Consider the following 18,083-nt stretch of genomic DNA (forward strand, 5'->3'; position numbering starts at 1 on the left):
AAAATAATAATTAGAAATAAATATTTTTTAAATATACTATTAAATTTACAGAATTCATATTGATTTATTTAAAATAATAATTAAAAGTATAAATTAGGGACAAATTAAGAGTCTGATTAAAGGGGAAATATATTTGTAGGTTCAGAAAAAAAAAAGACTGTATATTACAATATAATATTTATATAATGGTAGTGTAAAGTATACGACAAAATATGTGTTGGTATTAATATTATTTTTTAATTAAAATTAGAGTTTCATTTTGCAGCAATATGTAATGCATTTAGTAAGATTTACAAAGTAAACTTTTAAACTTAATTAGAAAATAAAACTGTTTGCATTTACGTTTTGTTCTTATTTTTTTAATAATAGTTTAAAATTAGAAGGAGAATGAATTAGTATTTTTCTCCTAACAACATAAACTATTATATATATATATAAAAAGTGGTATAAAAGTTAATATAAATCAATGTAGAATTGTGAGTACATAATCCTAAAACAATGTAAAATTGTTTGTGTAGGTTTCATTGGGTCCTTCTACCTCACATGGTTGGATTGATGTGTATGTCAATGGATTGTGTTTGGAAGGTGTTTGTGTTGTGTCCAGGTCTGTCTAGCTTATGATTTCTTCTCTCAGGTTTGTTTATTGTTTTTTGACAATTAGGTTTTGGCGTATGTCAAACGGCTGACAAATACATGGTTTAAGTGTTGGTTTCTGTGTCTATCATAGGTGTGTTTCACGAATGAGTTAATGTTATTAGGTATTCTGTATCTTGTTTTAGTTTATAATTTTGGGTAATGAGGTGCAAGGTCTGTTGGATTCTTAGTTGGGTGCAATGAAACTGATTTTGATTTTTGTATAAAGATTAAAGTACTCCTGGAGTGTTTCATTTTATTTTATTTATTCTTTGTTGATAAAAAATAAAATAAAATCTATTATATAAGGTGTTTACACCTGGTATTTATCTATAAATATTTATAAATAATAGATAATTATGAAACAAAACAGAGGAAAATGAAAAAAAAAATCAACATTCTACCATATATGTACATCAAGCTCAGCTCCTTCTGTTGCAACCTTCCATAACAATAATAAATAACTACACAAACATGTGAAAGATAAGATGTTCAATTATAACATCTAGAAATTTAACATGTATAATATTTAAACACATTGGTTCATCTCCTATATCATAATCCTTAAACCATCAGGAAGAATATAACTTTAGTCTTTCCATACATTCATTTGAATATTCATTCTCTTCTACCCACCTTCTGTATAATGTTATTTTTATCAGCTTCATCTTTTGACAAATTTCCCCGTCTCCATACTTTAACCATATTACCCAACTTCCCATGCTGTTCTCATAATCACCTCCAATCTCTCAATAATGACTAACTGAAAAGAATATATTAGTATTATTAATTTTATTGGCTTAGTTATGATTTTTGTGTCGATGGTCAATTCTATTATTGTTGGGCAGTCAGAAGGGCAAAAATGTGGAAATAGAAGAGGATGAGAGAGAAAGAAGTAGAAGTTGAAGAAACAAGAGTTACACATAATAAAAAATAAATGATAATATTCAAAAGAAGAATAGCTATGAATATAAGCAATTGAGAAATGCAATGGAAAGTGGTAGGTGGGTCGATGGAAGAAAAAGTCACCTTACCCACTTCGATAAGCTTCTTACTCATTCCCATCCTTGTTGGTCTCTTCTATTATATTAGATAAACTAAAATAAAAGAATCTATCACACGTCCACACATAATCAAAACTAATACACATTGCACGCTCTTCTTTTCCAACAAAGAAAAACTTTCCAAATTAAGGGAAAGAAAAATCCTCCAACTTTCCCTTCCATAACATAAACTAACTCTTGAAGAAAAACATCACCACATTACTTCCCAGCAGCCTGTGCAGTTTTTCGTTTTTTCTAGCCAGCTTCACCCTTATAATTATTATTGTGCATTAATAGCTATATATACTAGTTGGGATATTAACTCTTTTAACTTTTTTATAATATTTCAACTACGAATTTTAGCAAAATATAAACTAATGAATACACTTTTAAATAAAAATTAAAAGTGTATAAAAATATTTTGATAATGCTTTTGAATCTTTGAATGCACAAGTAGTCATAATAGGTTTTGGAAAACTAGATTCGAAGATGGAAATTCCCTGTAGAATGGATTTGTATTGACCGTCACTGTAAACTCTAACGGTATTAAGATGATAACTATTGAGGACATAATTATAAAAAAAAAATTAAAGTTGTACATGTTAAGTTTTAAGTAATAATAAATGTTTAAGTAATAAGTTATAATTAGGTAGTAAATACTTAATCGCATACTTTTAAGCGATATGGATGAGATTGTTGACAAATAATGAAGTTAGTTGTGTTTTTTGGATGTACAAAAGGTAGGAAAATTTATTTAGAGTATATACTTATTAATTATGAGTATTGACTCACCCTATCTATTTTTTTATATGAAGAAAATAATAACAATAAATATTTTTAAGGCAGTCAGAATTTTAAAATAAATAATTAATAACAGTTTAAAAATAAAATACTGAAATTCATTTAAAATATATGAATTTTATAAAACAGTTTATATAAAAAAACAGTTTAAATTACTTGTGACCTAAAAGATTTTTTTTTTAAAGTACCTTTAGAGGCTATATTGAAAAAAGGGAAGAAATATTATTTAAAAGCGACTGCCACTATGACAGGAGAAAATAGGCACAGTAGACGGTAAAGCAAAGCATGGTATTGTTTAATGAGAAGCACATAAAAGTATTTTTTTGCTTAAAAAAATGAAATAGAAATATAAAAAATGATAACAGCTTATTAAAAAAATTGAAAAAAAAGTTTTGTAGTGGTGTTTTAGAAGATATTTTAAAAAATGAATAGGTTATATAAAAATTGATGAGTATTAAATCGTAATTGTGTTAAAGAGAATAAGGAAGTGTGAAAGGATGTATTGAAAATATAAAATTGAATGAAGTGTTGATTAGGTGTAGTCAAAGAAAGTGGGGCCAAGAATCCTTGAAACTGGGTTGGTTTTATTTCGTCTGGTCTCGTCGCTGTGATTAATTTTAGACTTGAGTGCCTCTAAAAATTTCTAGAACCCACGTCACTTTGTGGCCTTGCGTTGCTTTTCTTTTTCTATAATCCATATATATTTATACTCACACAAGAGTCTGCTGCAAGAATCCAGAAAGATTAACACCCTTTCTTCACCATTCCCTTCTTTCTCTCTCCTCTCTCTGGAACAACAAGTTATGGTATTTGTCATTCATTTCACACAACTGGTTCTGCTTTGGACCCATGGATTCTGATCGTCCCAGAAACTCTACCTTGTTTCACTCTCGCTTCTTTCTCTTCGGTTTCTATTGCTGGGACTGGGAGTTCTTAACCGCTCTCCTCCTCTTTAGTTCCTCTTCCTAATCCTTCACTCTCTTTTTTTTTAATTTTATTATTATTACTACATCACAAGGTGTTCAAGCAAACAAAGGAGACATAGGTTTTTGCTTTTATTTTTATTTTATAAAGAAATTGTGAGGTAGGTGAAGGGTAGATCGGGAAGGAATGTCCCAGCGATCAACGCCAGCGCCATTTTTGACGAAGACGTATATGTTGGTGGATGACCCTGCCACCGACGACGTTATTTCGTGGAGCGAATTGGGAAACACTTTTGTCGTTTGGAAACACGCCGATTTCGCTAAGGATTTGCTTCCCAAATACTTCAAACACAACAATTTCTCCAGCTTCGTTCGCCAACTCAACACCTATGTAAGTTTCTCTCCCCTTTTCTTTCTCCTTTTAATTTTTGTCTATGTCTTTCTCTGTCGTCTAGCCTTAAGCAAATTATTGCATAGTTTGCACCATAACCTTTTCTTAGGGTCTTAATTTTAGTCAATTGTGGAAACCAACTTTGGTGCATTTCATCGTATTTGCGTAACGGATTTTGTGTGGAGTAAATTAATAACGCATGATGGTTTTGGTTGGTTATTTAAATGAATAAAAGCCTGGGATTGGAATCTTGTGTGGAAGTTTCAACCCAAGGATCATTTTGGCGTATATCGAATACAAAAAAGTGTGTTGTAAATTATGGAGGATTGGTTGCTTTGGATTTGTCTATTGATTGTTGAAGCATCGTTGTTAGATTAGATCAGTGTTTTTAAAGTATTTTTACATACCCAATATTCTGTTTCGTGGAAGATTACTACTACACACGCTGTAGGATTTGAAGAGGAGATTTATGTGTGGTAGAAGGCACGTGATGCTTTGTGCTTTAGATGTTTTCTGTTAGGTGGCCTAATTCTGCAGTCCAAGCCCTTAAAGTGCTTTTTATTTTCAAACTTCAAAGAAAATATAGAAGAAATATGAAAAGCGTAATTATGGAAAAGTCAATGAAATAAATAAATAAATTTGCAAGAGAATAGGATAAGGACGTTCTTTTTTATGACATAAAAGAAAATAGTTATAGCGAAAAATATGTTGTTTATCGAGGGTGAAATATATTTTTATATATAAATTAATATATAATTTTTTTTATTAAATTTTATAATATTTTTTAAAATTTATACTAATATTTTTTGTGTAACTTGGTGTAAAATCATCAAACTCTTGTTCTTATCTTCTGTAAAAACACCTTCCATGTAATGCATGGATACGATTATTAGTGTTAAATTGCTTTGAATATAATGAGGTTGATTGTGGTGATGATTGTTTCAAAGGTAAAATAATGGTTGGTAAAAGATAAAGTGTATTATATGATGAAGAAATGATACTATAGAAAGTGGGGTTGGTGGCTAAAATCCATTAATAAGTATAAGTTTGGTTGAATGCAAATGGTAGCTACCACTTGCATTTGTTTAAATGCAAACTGAATAGTGACGACAGTAGTTGCGCGGCCGCTGTATAAACCGGTCCGATTATGCTAGACTGTGGGCTAATGGCGGATTCAGCGGATCATGTTTTATATAATTTTCTCTCGTTTTACAGATTTTTTTTTAATTACTCAAAGAGGAAAAAAGAGAGATGTAAATAAGTAATAAATGTGTTTTTAGCCGTTATTCCTCACTGATGAATTATTTAAAAAATCATTAATTGAAGTTCAAAGGAGGATAAGACTTTTCTAGCATATATTTTCAAACATACATTATATTTATTTAATTTTAAATAATTAAATATTGAGTGTTAATATGCATTTATTTTTTCATATTTTCATATGTCACTCATTAAGGATTTTGTTTCTTATGCCTCTGGTAGGATTTTACCAAGTAAATTTTTTTTCATCGTTATACTATTTGTTGAACAAATTATGCAACATACTAAATGTTTGTTTTTAATAATATGCAAGGGGATATGGATTATATTTTGTAAATGTCATTTATATATTGTTAAAGTGTAATGGTTATTTAACAGTGTAATGGCATAAAGTAAGGTCTTGCATTATTAATTCGATTTTTAATGTATTATAAATTTGTTGCTGAAGATGCATTTGTGTGTTTTTGAACGTGGAATTGATTCAGGGGTTCCGAAAGATCGTTCCCGACAAATGGGAATTCGCCAACGAGTGTTTCAAGCGAGGGCAAAAGGAGCTCCTTGCCGAGATCAAGCGGCGGAAGACAGTGCTGCAATCTCCGGCGACCGGAAACTCCGGCGGAGGGAACATCTCGGCGTCTAACTCCGGCGGAGACGACATGGGGTCAACGTCGACGGGGTCGGTGGAGGGTGCAACGACGTCGCAGTGCGCGGATTTATCGGGCGAGAACGAAAAATTGAAGAAGGACAACGAGAAATTGAGCGGCGAGCTGGCGCGTGCGAAGAAGCAGTGCAACGAACTGGTGTCGTTTCTGAGGGAGTCACTGAACGTGTGTCCCGATGTGATCAACCGCATCATTCGGCAAGGAACGTGTGGGTCCAGCGACGATGCGGTGCGTTTTGAATGTATTCGTGATGATGACGACGAAAATGCGGTAGGTGAGTGTGGAGCCAAAGTCGATGATGAAAGAGGTGGAGAAAGTTTGAAACTGTTCGGTGTTTGGTTGAAGGGCGAAAATGGGAATGAAGAAGATAAAGTGAAGATTGGTACTAACTGGCGCAAGAGAGGGCGCGATGACCCTATGGCCGGCACTGCGAAGGAGCTGAAAACCCTTGTGTAGGACACACTCTATAAGGTTCCTCTGCTTTCTATTTTAAGACATCATAGTGATATCTAGAATCTTCTCTGGGTCATCATGGAACATGAATGGCTTTTCAGTTGTTTTTTTAGTTTTTTTAATATATAAAATGGCAGTTGTTAATTGGTACTAATAATGATGAAGATTATGATAATGTGTATAAACATTAATTTGTATGATTGGATTTAAATGCGATTTGTCTGTTTTTAATAGTAGTATTAATTAAGATATTTGACATTTAAGGTCTGAGAAGCACATGATTGCGTGGAACAGGCTATAGTAGCATAGCAATGACTCCAGAGGTTTCGCCCTTCTTCATTTTCTCTTCATTCTCTCTCAACTAACGCATCCAATATTCTAAACTTAATTTCTACTGCTTTCTTTTTTTTATATAACATTTTGGAAAACAAGAGCACAAATACAAAATCGGAAGATTCCCAATTGCATCTTTGTCTAATCATTGTCAATCATAATCAGTGGTGGTTAAAACTTTTATTTTTTTAAATTAAATATAGTAAGAATATTTACTTTTTTATATTGATTAAGAATGTTGGTTAAATATATCTGATTTTTCTGTTTTATCATAAAATACTTTTTAAAATTATTCTTAATATTCCTTATTTACATTTTATTTTTCTCATTAAAGGAAAAATTAAAGAAAAAACTTCAGAGATGTTTCATCTAATGCAAGTATTAAAACAAATCATAAAAAAATATTAAAAAGCATCTTATAGTTAATTTCTTTTACTAATAGATTAATCTTACATTCTAATATGATTGAGATATTCACCGTTTCCTTACAATATGTTAAAATTTATTATGAAAAAAAATATAGACCAAAAGTTTAACTTTCTTCATAATTACCATTAATAGTTTATAGAATATAATAAAATATTTATTTATATGCATATGTATACTAATATCTTTTATTTAAAATAAAATTATCTTAAAAAGTCTTTTAAAATAATACTTACGTTATATAATAAATTCAATATGCATTGTCAATAAGATGAAAGTATATTTTAACTATACTTTTAATGAACAATTTTAAATATTATCAATAAAATATCAAAATATTTTATTAGAGGTAAAATCATCAGGACATTTTCTAGAATATATCAATATTAAACATATCTGACAAAAATATTATTTTGTACTATACCGTAATTTCTACACTTATTTATCTAAATTAGATGTATAAATCTCATTTACATTTTTATTACTTAATATTTTAATCTACATTCATATTATAAATGAATTTTGAATATTTTAATTAAGTGGATATTTTTTAGTTTTTTCAAATCGGATAAATTAAGTTATTTTTTTATATGTTCAATTATTTTATTATTGTAAATTACTTTATTTTATTATTTTTCTAATCGGATAAAATAGTTAATAGTTAAAATATTTATAACTTAGATACCAATTTAAAAATTAATTTAAAAAATTTATAAATAATATTTTAAATAATAATAATTTTTTAATTATAAAATAATACGTAACTTAATCAAAATAGCTAATTAATTTTTATTTTTAAAATTAATTGTTATTTGGTAAAAAAAATTAGTAATTGAGGATGTCTTCTATCAAAACTTTCAATACTTGTTGGTTTCTTCTATCAAAACTTTCAATACTTGAAAAAATGACCGAAGCGACAGTGCTTAGAGCAATTAAGATTTTCCCACAACGTTCGTCTTTCCACACTCTCCATGCCAATTTTCTCGTTTCATAATTCGTTTCTTCGTAGAACACTTACGTCGCACCTCCAAGAGTTTCTTTTCTTTATTCACTTTAATCATACCAACTTTAGAATCAAACAAGGTCTAAAAGTTTCCACATATTTCATCTTCAACAAACTACCTATTTCCTTCTTTTTCTTCTTTCACCCTCATTATTTCTACTTTAACAGGGGTGGGGGAGCTCACGTTATCTTCCACTCTGAGAAACTATTATTATCCGTTGAATAAAATGAATATTTCAAAGACTATGAGAAAAGAAAAGAAAAATTCTTATTCTCCTTAAAAGTTGCACCCATGTGTATAAAACTTTGCAAATCTATATATACAACAGTTAATAATACATTTAATAAAACTAAATTGATGACAAACTTAACCAAAACATGAACTTGTACTACTCCCTCAAAATGGTAGGCAGATATTTGAAACAGCCTTATTGAAGAACAAAAACTCGAACTGTGGAAGTGGTAAGAAGCCAATTAATTAACCGTGAGATTTGACTGCAAATGAAACTAGAATTGACCTTCTTCCTAACAAAATGACAATTAATCTCTGTATTTTTGTAAGTTGTTAGAAGTGCAACCTTACCCTCCTCCTTCTCACATTGTAAAATCAAATTTATCTTCAAAATATTTGGAGAGCATATGAATGAGTATTTGCATATAAAGTGGAATGAAGACCAAGACTCAGTTTATAGCTTTAATAGCATTCTCTAAGATTTGGATTTTTATTTATCATCGAATTTATTGTACTTCTGGCAATTATAGGTTTGCATTTATCACCGAACATAGAGACATTGAGATTGACAAACACAATGCATGCATAAAGAAACTCCGGCAAGGGCTGCAAGGACGTAGATTCACAATTACATGAACTTACAGAAATTTGCCAGACCATTCAACTGTTTTTAAATTAATAAAACTAAAACCCAACCCATGATCAACCAGTAATTGGTCTCGGTATTCTAAAACAAAAAGAGTTCAAAACACTCGGAAACCAAGTATTCAAGCACAACATAAAACTAGCATTCCTCAAAACTGATACTTCCCACTTATTAATGGAAAGAATATACGAGGGCAACTAATGATTTCAATACACAAAACCCAATAAATAATCTGCCTGGTTTGTTTTTTTACGGACAAAAGAAAACAAAGATGACCAAGCTTGGTTGATAGATACACCATTGCAAAACGAGAACGTGTCCATCAAAGCCACACTACCACCCGGTATGGAATTTGTTGTGTGTGGCCAGCAAAAATCTCAATCTACAATCAACGTCCCAAGTAGAAGCAACTTAATCAAAAAATTTATTTCTGCCAGACCAAAAATTAATAATAAAGCCTTCCTCAGTTTTTTTCAAATCCAGCTGATATTTATTGCTCCTCATGATACTGTTGATGCCCCACTAATAGTCTGTTTAGCCACATATATTTGCTTTACCTTTGTCGAGGAAAAGTTCTTGTCTGAACCCAGAGATTGATTTCTTCCCTGGTGCCCTCTACGATGCGACCATTCACCACCAGAATTATTTCTCTGAGAAACACCACCCCTCTGATAATTAGTATGTCCTGAGGAATGGTCAGACTGCTGGGCCGAAATATTAACTTGTGAGGGCTGATTCTTAAAAGAAGAACTTGCATGCTGGTTACCACTGCCATTCTGAACATCAACCTTCACAGCTTCTGTAATGGGAATCACGGATGGAGTCTTGTTCACAACACTCTGTGCATTCTTGGTAGCAGTAGAGTTTGAAGTATCCACCAATCCAAGTTCATCAGGCAATTGGTTAACATTCACATCTGCAGTTCTAGGAAAACTCCTATCACCATCTGATGATGTTGAAGCTCGAGAACCAGTAAACCTCTTGGCATTTAACGGCTGGTCAACAGAAGGGCCATGGCTGAATTGAGAAGTCTGCACCCCTTCTAGTTGCTGCAATGGCATTGACAGAGGTAGTTGCGAATTAGGAACATGTGGCCATCGAGCTTGTACTGACATCTCAGTCGAGGGCTGGCAAAATTTACAATATTTAATTACTAAGAAAAACTACTACATTAAACAGAACATAATATTAAACGAGTTATTGATGACTTTTACTGTCTTTGCGTACAAAGTTAAATTATAATATTCACAAATTAAGTACCATATTACCCTAGGTACTGTAAAACAAGTATAGAAGAATATATATATATATATATATATATATATATATATATATATATATTATATATATATATATATATGCTTATTGCACAAACCAACCGCAAGACACATCCAAAATTTACCTGGAAAGGCGAAACGTCAAACATAGCCACAGGAGAGGCCATTGGCATAAGTGGTGAACCAGGGGCAAGATGTTGAATTGGAGATGGCATGTTAGCAGGATTCCGCTGCGAAGATGCCATATTCATACTGTTCATATCCCCTTCACCTGCCCCTGTGGCAGAAGAAGTAGGGACGTGTTTCCAATCAGGCTGCTTTCCAGAAGGGATATAAGTAGTACCCATGAAACTCAAGCCAACTTGACCAAATTGTCCAACAGGAGCGAAGTGGTTATAAACAACCATGTGTGGTGGCCCCTGGACTCCTGGAATGCCTCCGGGAGGAGCAATAAAAGGGCCAGTAAATCCAGTTGGAGGTCCATAAAAAGATTCCACACCGGAATGGCACTGTTGCCAGCTTCCAATCGGCCTTGACGCTGATGTAGTACTATTTTGAGGCTGTGACTGTGTTGTAGATGCAGATTCGTCATGTGGTCCAAAAGCAAAGACAGGACCACCCATCATCGGATTCATTTCATAGAAAGGAAAATGAGAGGGAGGGCCTGAAGGAAAATGAGGAGGGACAGAAGGAAAATGGGAAATCATTTGACCCGAGGAATTTCGTGTACTTGGTAATGGAGGCCACAAGGATATTGGTGGAGTCTCAACAGATAAGTCGGCTGGAAGGGATACACTAAGAGGCTCCTCGGATCTAGATTGACTACCTGACTGCTTCTCAACACCTACTCCTGCCCAAGTAGCTAATAGATAAATACGAAGATCCAGAATATAAATTGATGTCATGTCAAATTATTAGCAGACGTTCAGAGAAAGAAAAACAATACCAATGTCTAATAATGAAGGAGAAGATTCACCTGCTACCACCCTATCAATATCAGCAGCTACAAAACTTTTACCATCTGTAGCAGGGACGGAACAATTACCCAATCCACTTCCGACAATCTCATCACTACTAATGGCAGCAACAGCAACAGCTGAAGCAGCAGCTTCAGCTTCAGCTTCTGCATCGCAATCTTCCAAATGACCATGAGATTTATTACCATGTTTCTCCTTATCAAAGAAAAGACTGCAATCATTATCCGATCCAGCAAGAGTGTGGGTCATTTGCATGTCCGATCTAGATGATCGAGGTGGACCAATGCCATGAGACACAACACGGCTGCTAGATGGAAGAACGGTTGGAGATGTCACTGCCCCTGAATACAAAATGAAAATAACCCATCAGTAAGGCAACTGAAAATCCAAAAATATTGCCTCAAACTGCAAGAAACTTATTATTAATGTTACTATAATAAATGAATGACTACAGAAATCACATGCAAAATTTATTTACTAACCAAACTGAATTTTCTCTCCAGCAAGCAAGGAATTAATTGGACTGGCTGCAGACGAGAAGGTTTTCTCCTTTGTCAAAATGGAAGATGTTGGCAAACTGGGTTCATTAACAGCGCCTGTTATATTGCCAACAGAAACCTGTGAATCAAACTGTTGAGGCTTCATAGCCTCATCAAGTTGTGTCTGTGTAAGTGCCATTACCTGTCATAAAATTTTATTTATTTTAGATTCACAACAAAAGGGTAGAACAAATAAAATATTTAAGCATACGCCTGAATTCAAAACTGCTAATTAAATTACACCATTTTAATCCCCAAACATCCCACATATAAAAAATTCAGAACTACTAAGTTAGTCCTGGAGAAAACAATATTTCAGCCCCTCCAAAAACAAAAAAAGGCAAAATTTGATCATCGGATAACTCCTCAGTGGAACTAAACTGTATATTGAAGAAAAAAACAAGTTCTAAATTTTGAAGGAGTTAAAGTGCAACTACGAAACAAAAGGAAGCCACATACATGAAATTAAACCATGTTGCTAGAATTGTTGAATCCAAATCCAAAATACACAGGAAATCAGAAATGATACAGTTTTAATTGCCATCGTTATCTAACAAAGTGAGGGAGGAAAGTTCAAACCTGTTGACTAATTTGTGCATTACTCCAAGAGCCCAAAGATGTCTGAACATTATCTAAAACCTTGTTCTTGCTTTCAAATATCACACCGGACCCAGGGTCATTTTCACTACCAGAAACTGCTGGAACACTTGTCTGAAGTGACCTGTAAGAAGTAAAAAATACATTTGATTTTTTGTCCAGTGATAGCCATCAAGATATCTTACAAGACGGCAACTACCTGCTTATCTGAGATCTTAAATCAGTTTGAGAATCAATTTTCAAAGGAGGTGTTCCTATTGGAGGTAATGCTTGGGACAATATGCTTGAATTAAATCCAGATGAGGCATCCATCTTCGCCATTCCACGCACTTCAGCAGCAACAAAAGCAGCATGGATACTGTTAACCACTTCAACTGGAGTCATGGATCCTTTGGTAGGATTGGCCACGGCCACAACACTTTGTGAACTGGAACGGGGTCTCCTTTGGACCTAGCATTAAATAAAAGCCAATGAAGAAAGATGCAATAATTTGACTTAAGGTCATAAATTACAGATAGGAATTAAAACCTTTGCAACCCGAGACTTGGCCTTAATTTCTTTCTCTCTCTGTTCTCGTCGATCATTTAACATTTGCCTCTTTGATCGAACTTCAATAAAGTCATCTTCATCACTAGGAGCTTCAATTCCAGGTTGCTCAAACACACGTATAACTCCACTTTGCAATGGAGCATCAACATCATCCTCAGAACACAAGTTCCTTTTGAGATTTCCAGTATGTGAGAAATTCTGAGTCTTTGTTGATTCTTTTCCATCAACCTTTTCAACTCTGCTTCCAGAATCCATCCCTTGTGTGTTTTCTGTAGCTGATTCTACAATCTGTTTTCCCAATTTATTGTTCGTACCCTTCCTAGGACCAGGCCTTCCAGGTATGCCTGCTCCCCTTCCATTGGTATTTGACTTGTTCTCCAACCCAAACTGATCAGTCAAAACAGAACTAGTAGACTGCCTCTTATCACCACTTTCCCGAACTCGAAACTCAGTGCGCTGCATATTCCGACGAGGCCTCCTCATAAATCCTCCAGGTTCTGGGCGATTAACCCTTGCAGATGGGCCTGATGGTCTTGAGTTTGAATTTTTCACAGTAAAGATATATCGCTTTCCCCTACCACCAGATGCGGGAAATTGAGTTCTTGACTCAGTAAAATTCTCCTTTGAAACTGAATGATGCTGAGAATCTCTAATGGTGGCATGAACATCTGATTCTTTAGAATTGGATGGAATATTGCTGTTCTTCCCAACTACATTTTGGTTCCCCTGCTTGTCCAATGGGAAACTAGTAGAAGTCCTGGTGCTATTATTAGAATCATGGGCAGCCTCAATTCGACCCTGCTTTATTCCAGTGATATTTCCTGCATCCTCCCTTGGCAGTGATCCTTGTGGTAACTTATTTCTAGAATTACCTGCTTGGCTGTCAACAGAATGGTGCCTCATCTCATTTTTTATAAAGGAGTCAGAAGTTTCTGGACCAGTTTGAACTGGCATTTGACCCCCAGGTTGTTGATTATAAGAGAAAGTGGATGGCATATTAGGCTGAACAAATGACATTGATTGAGGACCAAGAGGCATTATACCTTGTGATATGGGAGATGTATATCTTAGCTGGCCAAATTGAAACAAAGGAGGCTGTGATGGATGCATGTGAGAAAGGGGTGTGCCAACCTGTGGATGCAGATGCAATGGCATCTGTATAGAACCAATCTGTATGGCTGGTACGGGTGACGGTATCAAAGATGGACCAGAAAACAGACCAAATTGAAGCTTAATGGGTACCTCAGCTTGACTTGGAGCAGCAGCTACATTAGAGGTAACAGCTTGACCAGAAGACGAATAGTAAGGGGCAATAGTAACTGAACTTGGTGTACTATGGTGGGTCAACAGGCCATTAGAAGCTTCCACATTACCTAAACTGTCAGATACCACATTACTAGGCTGAATGACCAAATCCTGAGCTGGCTTCTCTGATTCCTGGAACACACTGGAAGTGCTATTGACCTGAGAAGTTTCATTAACAGGTTGGAGGTTCGTGTGGTCTTCGTCATAAGATATGCGTTCTTCTAGGGTGAGGCCAGAAGCTTGAGCCATAAATGTAGTTTCTTCGTCTTTCGATATCCTTTCAAACTCTTCATTAGGCATCCCAACCTGGACACCCTCATCAAATCCTAATACCAGATTATCCATCAGGTGGGGCAAACCTTTCTCCTGCAAATGCATATCGTCGAAATCCTGGTTAAGTTGAGCATGGTCATCTCCTTCATGCACTTCATCTTCCTCCTGATAATCTTCATCTTCATATTCTTCTTGTTCCTGGAACTGCTCATTATTCTCAGTAGTCCATTCATCATCTTCACCACTAGAGACAGCACATGGAGTAACTACATTGTCATTTCCAGCTCCAGCCGGTGTTGTAATGGATTCATTATCTGGTGCTGTGAGGGGAGCACTTTTGCTATCTTCAGAAGTCGGTATGGTATGGGAATCTCCCGAGTCATCCAAATCATCATGGGAGAGATGTGTTGGAGAACTTGGGGGGCTTGAAACAGAGAGTGAGGACTGAGAATCACACCTAGGGGTGGTTTCCACTTTATGGTCCTCGTTCTCGGCAGTCTCTGGCCGGCCATCCCCTACTTCAGGTTGTCCTCGATTCCCATTGTCATAACCAGTTGGCAGGATAGAGTCACTCCTGGTTGCTTGATTATAATGCATCTCATTTTCTAGGAAAGCAGAAGGGCCAGGGTGTTCATTTTCATTCTTGTAAGTTCTATGTACGGAACCTACTGAAGGAGGAGGAGGTACTCGAGGCTGCCTCACAGAATACCGTGACCTTCCCAAGGCATAGGGTCCATCTGATTCAGAATTTGAATATGTACGCTCAGGGAATTGAGGAAATGGATTGCCACGGGTGCGGCCCTGCGTCCAACCATCCCCAAATCTTTCAAAATAATTTTCATGAAAATCAGAATCAATATCTGCTGTATTTCTGCTAAGATGATCTCCATCTGCAGATTGATTCCACCTCTGCGGTTTTACATGAGCATATTCATCTAAATGAGGCTCGGAAATTGTTCCTTTATAATACGTCCTAGAAGACACCAATCCAGACCCGCCATTATATTCTTTCCTCATAAATGTCTTTCCACCAATTGATAAATCTCTGCGGGGACTGTTATGACTATTCTCCTGCTCTTGTGGAAAAAACGCAGAGCTGTTCCAATTCTCATATGTATCTCTTCTCCATGAATTAAGTGGTTTTCCTCTATCCACAAAGGTGGAAGATAAATCTCTAGAGAAATGAGACCTAGAGCCCATCTCCAATGGCCTACTCACACTTGACGAATCAGAAGATGCCGAAGTCAATATCCTATCTACCATTCTTTCACTATCTTCCCAATCACCCCCATCTGTAGCTCTACATGTTTCTTTCTCATTCACTATTGCAGGCATTTTCTCTTCCACAACAATAGCATTACTGCCACTTTTGGCTGCCTCAGCCTGCCTCCTAGCAATCTTTTGCTCCAATTCTAAAAGCTTCTGCTTTGCAGCATGTTTCCTCCTATCTTCTTCTAAAATGATCCTTTGTTTCTCCTCTTCCCTGGCTAACCTCTGCTCTTCAGCCTTCCGCAAAGCTTCCATTCTCTCTTGTTCCGCTCTCCATGCTGCCTCTCTCGCTTCTTCTTCCAATCTCCTCTGCCTCTCTTCCTGTTCTCTAGCCTGCCTTAATCTTTCCTCCTCTTCTCTGCGAGCCAACTCCATTGCCCTTTCTTGCTCCTCAATTATTCGCTGTCGCTCCTGTTCTTGCATCCTCTGAACCCTTTCAAGCTCAGCCTCAAAGGATTCTCTCACAGGATCATGAAAATCAGTTTGCTTCAGCACATCCTTCTTCTTCTTAACCACCCCAACAAGACCACCCGAAAACAAATCCCTTCCATCAAAACCAGAACCTGTAAAATCTTTCATAAACGGATCCTCCAACAAATTCTTTTCACTCTTAGGCAAAGCCCGCTTCTCTCTACCAAAATTAAGCAGAGGATCATTAACAGACAGACCCTTACCACCCGAGGAAAATGCAGATCTTGAAACCGAGCTCTGGACAGAATCAGCTCTGTTTCTGTTGAGTTGCTCACGAGTCCGATCACCATAAGGTTCCACCACATTATTCCAAGGCTTCTGTTTCCCACCCTGACCATCTCTCCTTCCAAAATCCCTCTTTCCAACATCATCATCTCTAAAAGGTGAAGGAACATACTTGTTACCATCCTTCCCCACATCTCGACTCCCACTTGACGGCCTCGCTCCAACACCAATACCATTTCTCTCATTTCCAGCATCCTTAGGAATGGACAAATTCGAAGTCTTCCAGGAATTCCCTTCAGGACCCATTCTATCAAAAGCCTCTACTTCACTGTTCAAAACCTTTCCCACTTCACTGCCCCTCAGTGGTCCCCTCTTATCATGCTTATGAGGCAAAACACCAACCCTAGGCATATCAAAATCCCAATAAGCCTCCCCCTTGGAAAAACCATGATCCCTACCTTCCCTGATCAAACCATGGCCCGTGTCACGCTCATCATCTGCCCAATCTGACCGTGGATTCAACCTAACCAGCGGAAGAGGACCCGGAAAATACTCCTCCTGCTTCCTCCCAACACCATACTTCGTATTCACAACCCGAGAACCACGCCCATCATCACCACCACCAACCACATTCACACTGCGAGAAACACTGGAATGATCATTAACAGAAGGACCCTCCTTCTTCTCCTCAATAAACACATTTTCATCAGCAAGTGAATATTTCTGCTTCGGAATCGGAATGGAATTCAAATTCTCCTGGATCTTCTGATTTGGGCCGGGCACAGGTGCCAAGGTGGCCCGCAGGGAAGGAAAATCCTCTCCTCTCAAAACAGCAGACAAAACCGGTGCAGCGGCGGCCACGGTGGGTTTGCCTTGGATTACAGGCCGCGACACATCCTCCGTCACGGGTTTGGTCCAGCCCAAACCTGCCGAACTTGGCCTCGAACCGCTTCCAGAACCACCGGGGCCAGCAGGCCCACCTCCTGATCCCAGCGAATCGAAGCGCTCATGCTCCTTCCGCAGAGAAGGAAGGTTCAAGGGGGGCGGAACGGAAAGTTTGGGCCCAGCCTTGTGTGAACTGCGTGGCCGCGAAGGAGCCACTGCGGCTCCTGGGCGCTGCGTACGGACGGATCCAAGGGAGGTGGAATGCTGGCCATAGGACTTGTTCAGATTCACTGAGACATATTTGGTGCCAGAATTGGCCGCCATCGCGAACCAAGTGCAAATCGCCAAAGCATGAAAACCCTGCCACTGTTTGTTGTGATCCAATTAGTTGATGATCAAATTTGAACCCTAACCCTAATCCAGTTGTTATACAAGCAAGGTGATGGAATGATACAAAGGAGGGATCTGAGATGAATATATTTTTGCTTTTTGCTTATAATTAGGGTTCAAATTAGAAGGGAAAAGGGAAAGGGAGAAGAGGTGAGGTATGAGGAAAATAGATAGAGCTTCAAGCGGCGCTGGTTAGAAGTGCGACCAATAGGACAAGCCCTACTCTAGACCAGGAAGAAACTCTTAACCTTAAGATTGAGAACTACGAGCTCAATGAATAAGGTAAACAACAATGCCTCTCTTTTCTTCTATCTCCCTTTATGTCGCTTCTCCAGGAATTAAAATTTTATTTTTAATTTAACATTTTAATTCTTTTTTTTTTAATAATTTATAACATCTATAACAACTTATGATCAGATTCTAATCTTGGTGTATATATTTTATATTTCTGTTTTATCTTTACTTATATTTTAAACTTTTAATAAATATAAATATAAATTATTTGTATAATGAAAATAAT

The 18,083-nt window shown here is 36.3% G+C and overlaps 2 protein-coding genes across 9 annotated transcripts; one reads left to right on the top strand and one right to left on the bottom strand.

Moving 5' to 3' along the window:
• Positions 1–3,017: 3,017 nt before the first annotated feature.
• LOC137808302 (heat shock factor protein HSF24) lies at positions 3,018–6,397 on the top strand. Its single transcript, XM_068609340.2, has 2 exons — positions 3,018–3,791; positions 5,537–6,397. Exons 1-2 carry the CDS (start codon positions 3,588–3,590, stop codon positions 6,167–6,169), a joined length of 837 nt encoding a protein of 278 aa, XP_068465441.2. The 5' UTR covers positions 3,018–3,587; the 3' UTR covers positions 6,170–6,397.
• A 2,349-nt stretch (positions 6,398–8,746) lies between these two features.
• LOC137808301 (uncharacterized) lies at positions 8,747–17,877 on the bottom strand. Of its 8 annotated transcripts, none has more exons than XM_068609339.2 (7): positions 12,725–17,877; positions 12,396–12,646; positions 12,179–12,320; positions 11,543–11,741; positions 11,060–11,401; positions 10,209–10,927; positions 8,747–9,855 (listed from the first exon to the last, which is right to left on the bottom strand). In XM_068609339.2, exons 1-7 carry the CDS (start codon positions 17,495–17,497, stop codon positions 9,307–9,309), a joined length of 6,975 nt encoding a protein of 2,324 aa, XP_068465440.2. In that variant the 5' UTR covers positions 17,498–17,877; the 3' UTR covers positions 8,747–9,306. The 8 variants fall into 8 exon arrangements, with proteins under 8 accessions (XP_068465440.2, XP_068465436.2, XP_068465439.2 ...); XM_068609335.2 differs by having other exon boundaries at positions 8,747–9,933; XM_068609338.2 differs by having other exon boundaries at positions 10,209–10,933.
• Between the last annotated feature and the right edge of the window lie 206 nt (positions 17,878–18,083).

Source organism: Phaseolus vulgaris, chromosome 3 (assembly GCF_051622355.1).
Source record: "Phaseolus vulgaris cultivar YP4 chromosome 3, ASM5162235v1, whole genome shotgun sequence".
Taxonomy (NCBI): Eukaryota; Viridiplantae; Streptophyta; class Magnoliopsida; order Fabales; family Fabaceae; genus Phaseolus; species Phaseolus vulgaris.

What these genes read in the sequence shown, in the direction of transcription:
- LOC137808301 (XM_068609332.2), bottom strand. Translation starts at nt 17,497, where the DNA reads ATGGCGGCCAATTCTGGCACCAAATATGTCTCAGTGAATCTGAACAAG. An exon ending in CCAAGTCTCGGGTTGCAAAG is followed by an intron (nt 12,647 to 12,724) that starts GTTTTAATTCCT and finishes ATTTAATGCTAG; the next exon opens with GTCCAAAGGAGACCCCGTTC. An exon ending in ATGCACAAATTAGTCAACAG is followed by an intron (nt 11,742 to 12,178) that starts GTTTGAACTTTC and finishes ATTTTATGACAG; the next exon opens with GTAATGGCACTTACACAGAC.
- LOC137808302 (XM_068609340.2), top strand. Translation starts at nt 3,588, where the DNA reads ATGTCCCAGCGATCAACGCCAGCGCCATTTTTGACGAAGACGTATATG. An exon ending in TTCGCCAACTCAACACCTAT is followed by an intron (nt 3,792 to 5,536) that starts GTAAGTTTCTCT and finishes GAATTGATTCAG; the next exon opens with GGGTTCCGAAAGATCGTTCC.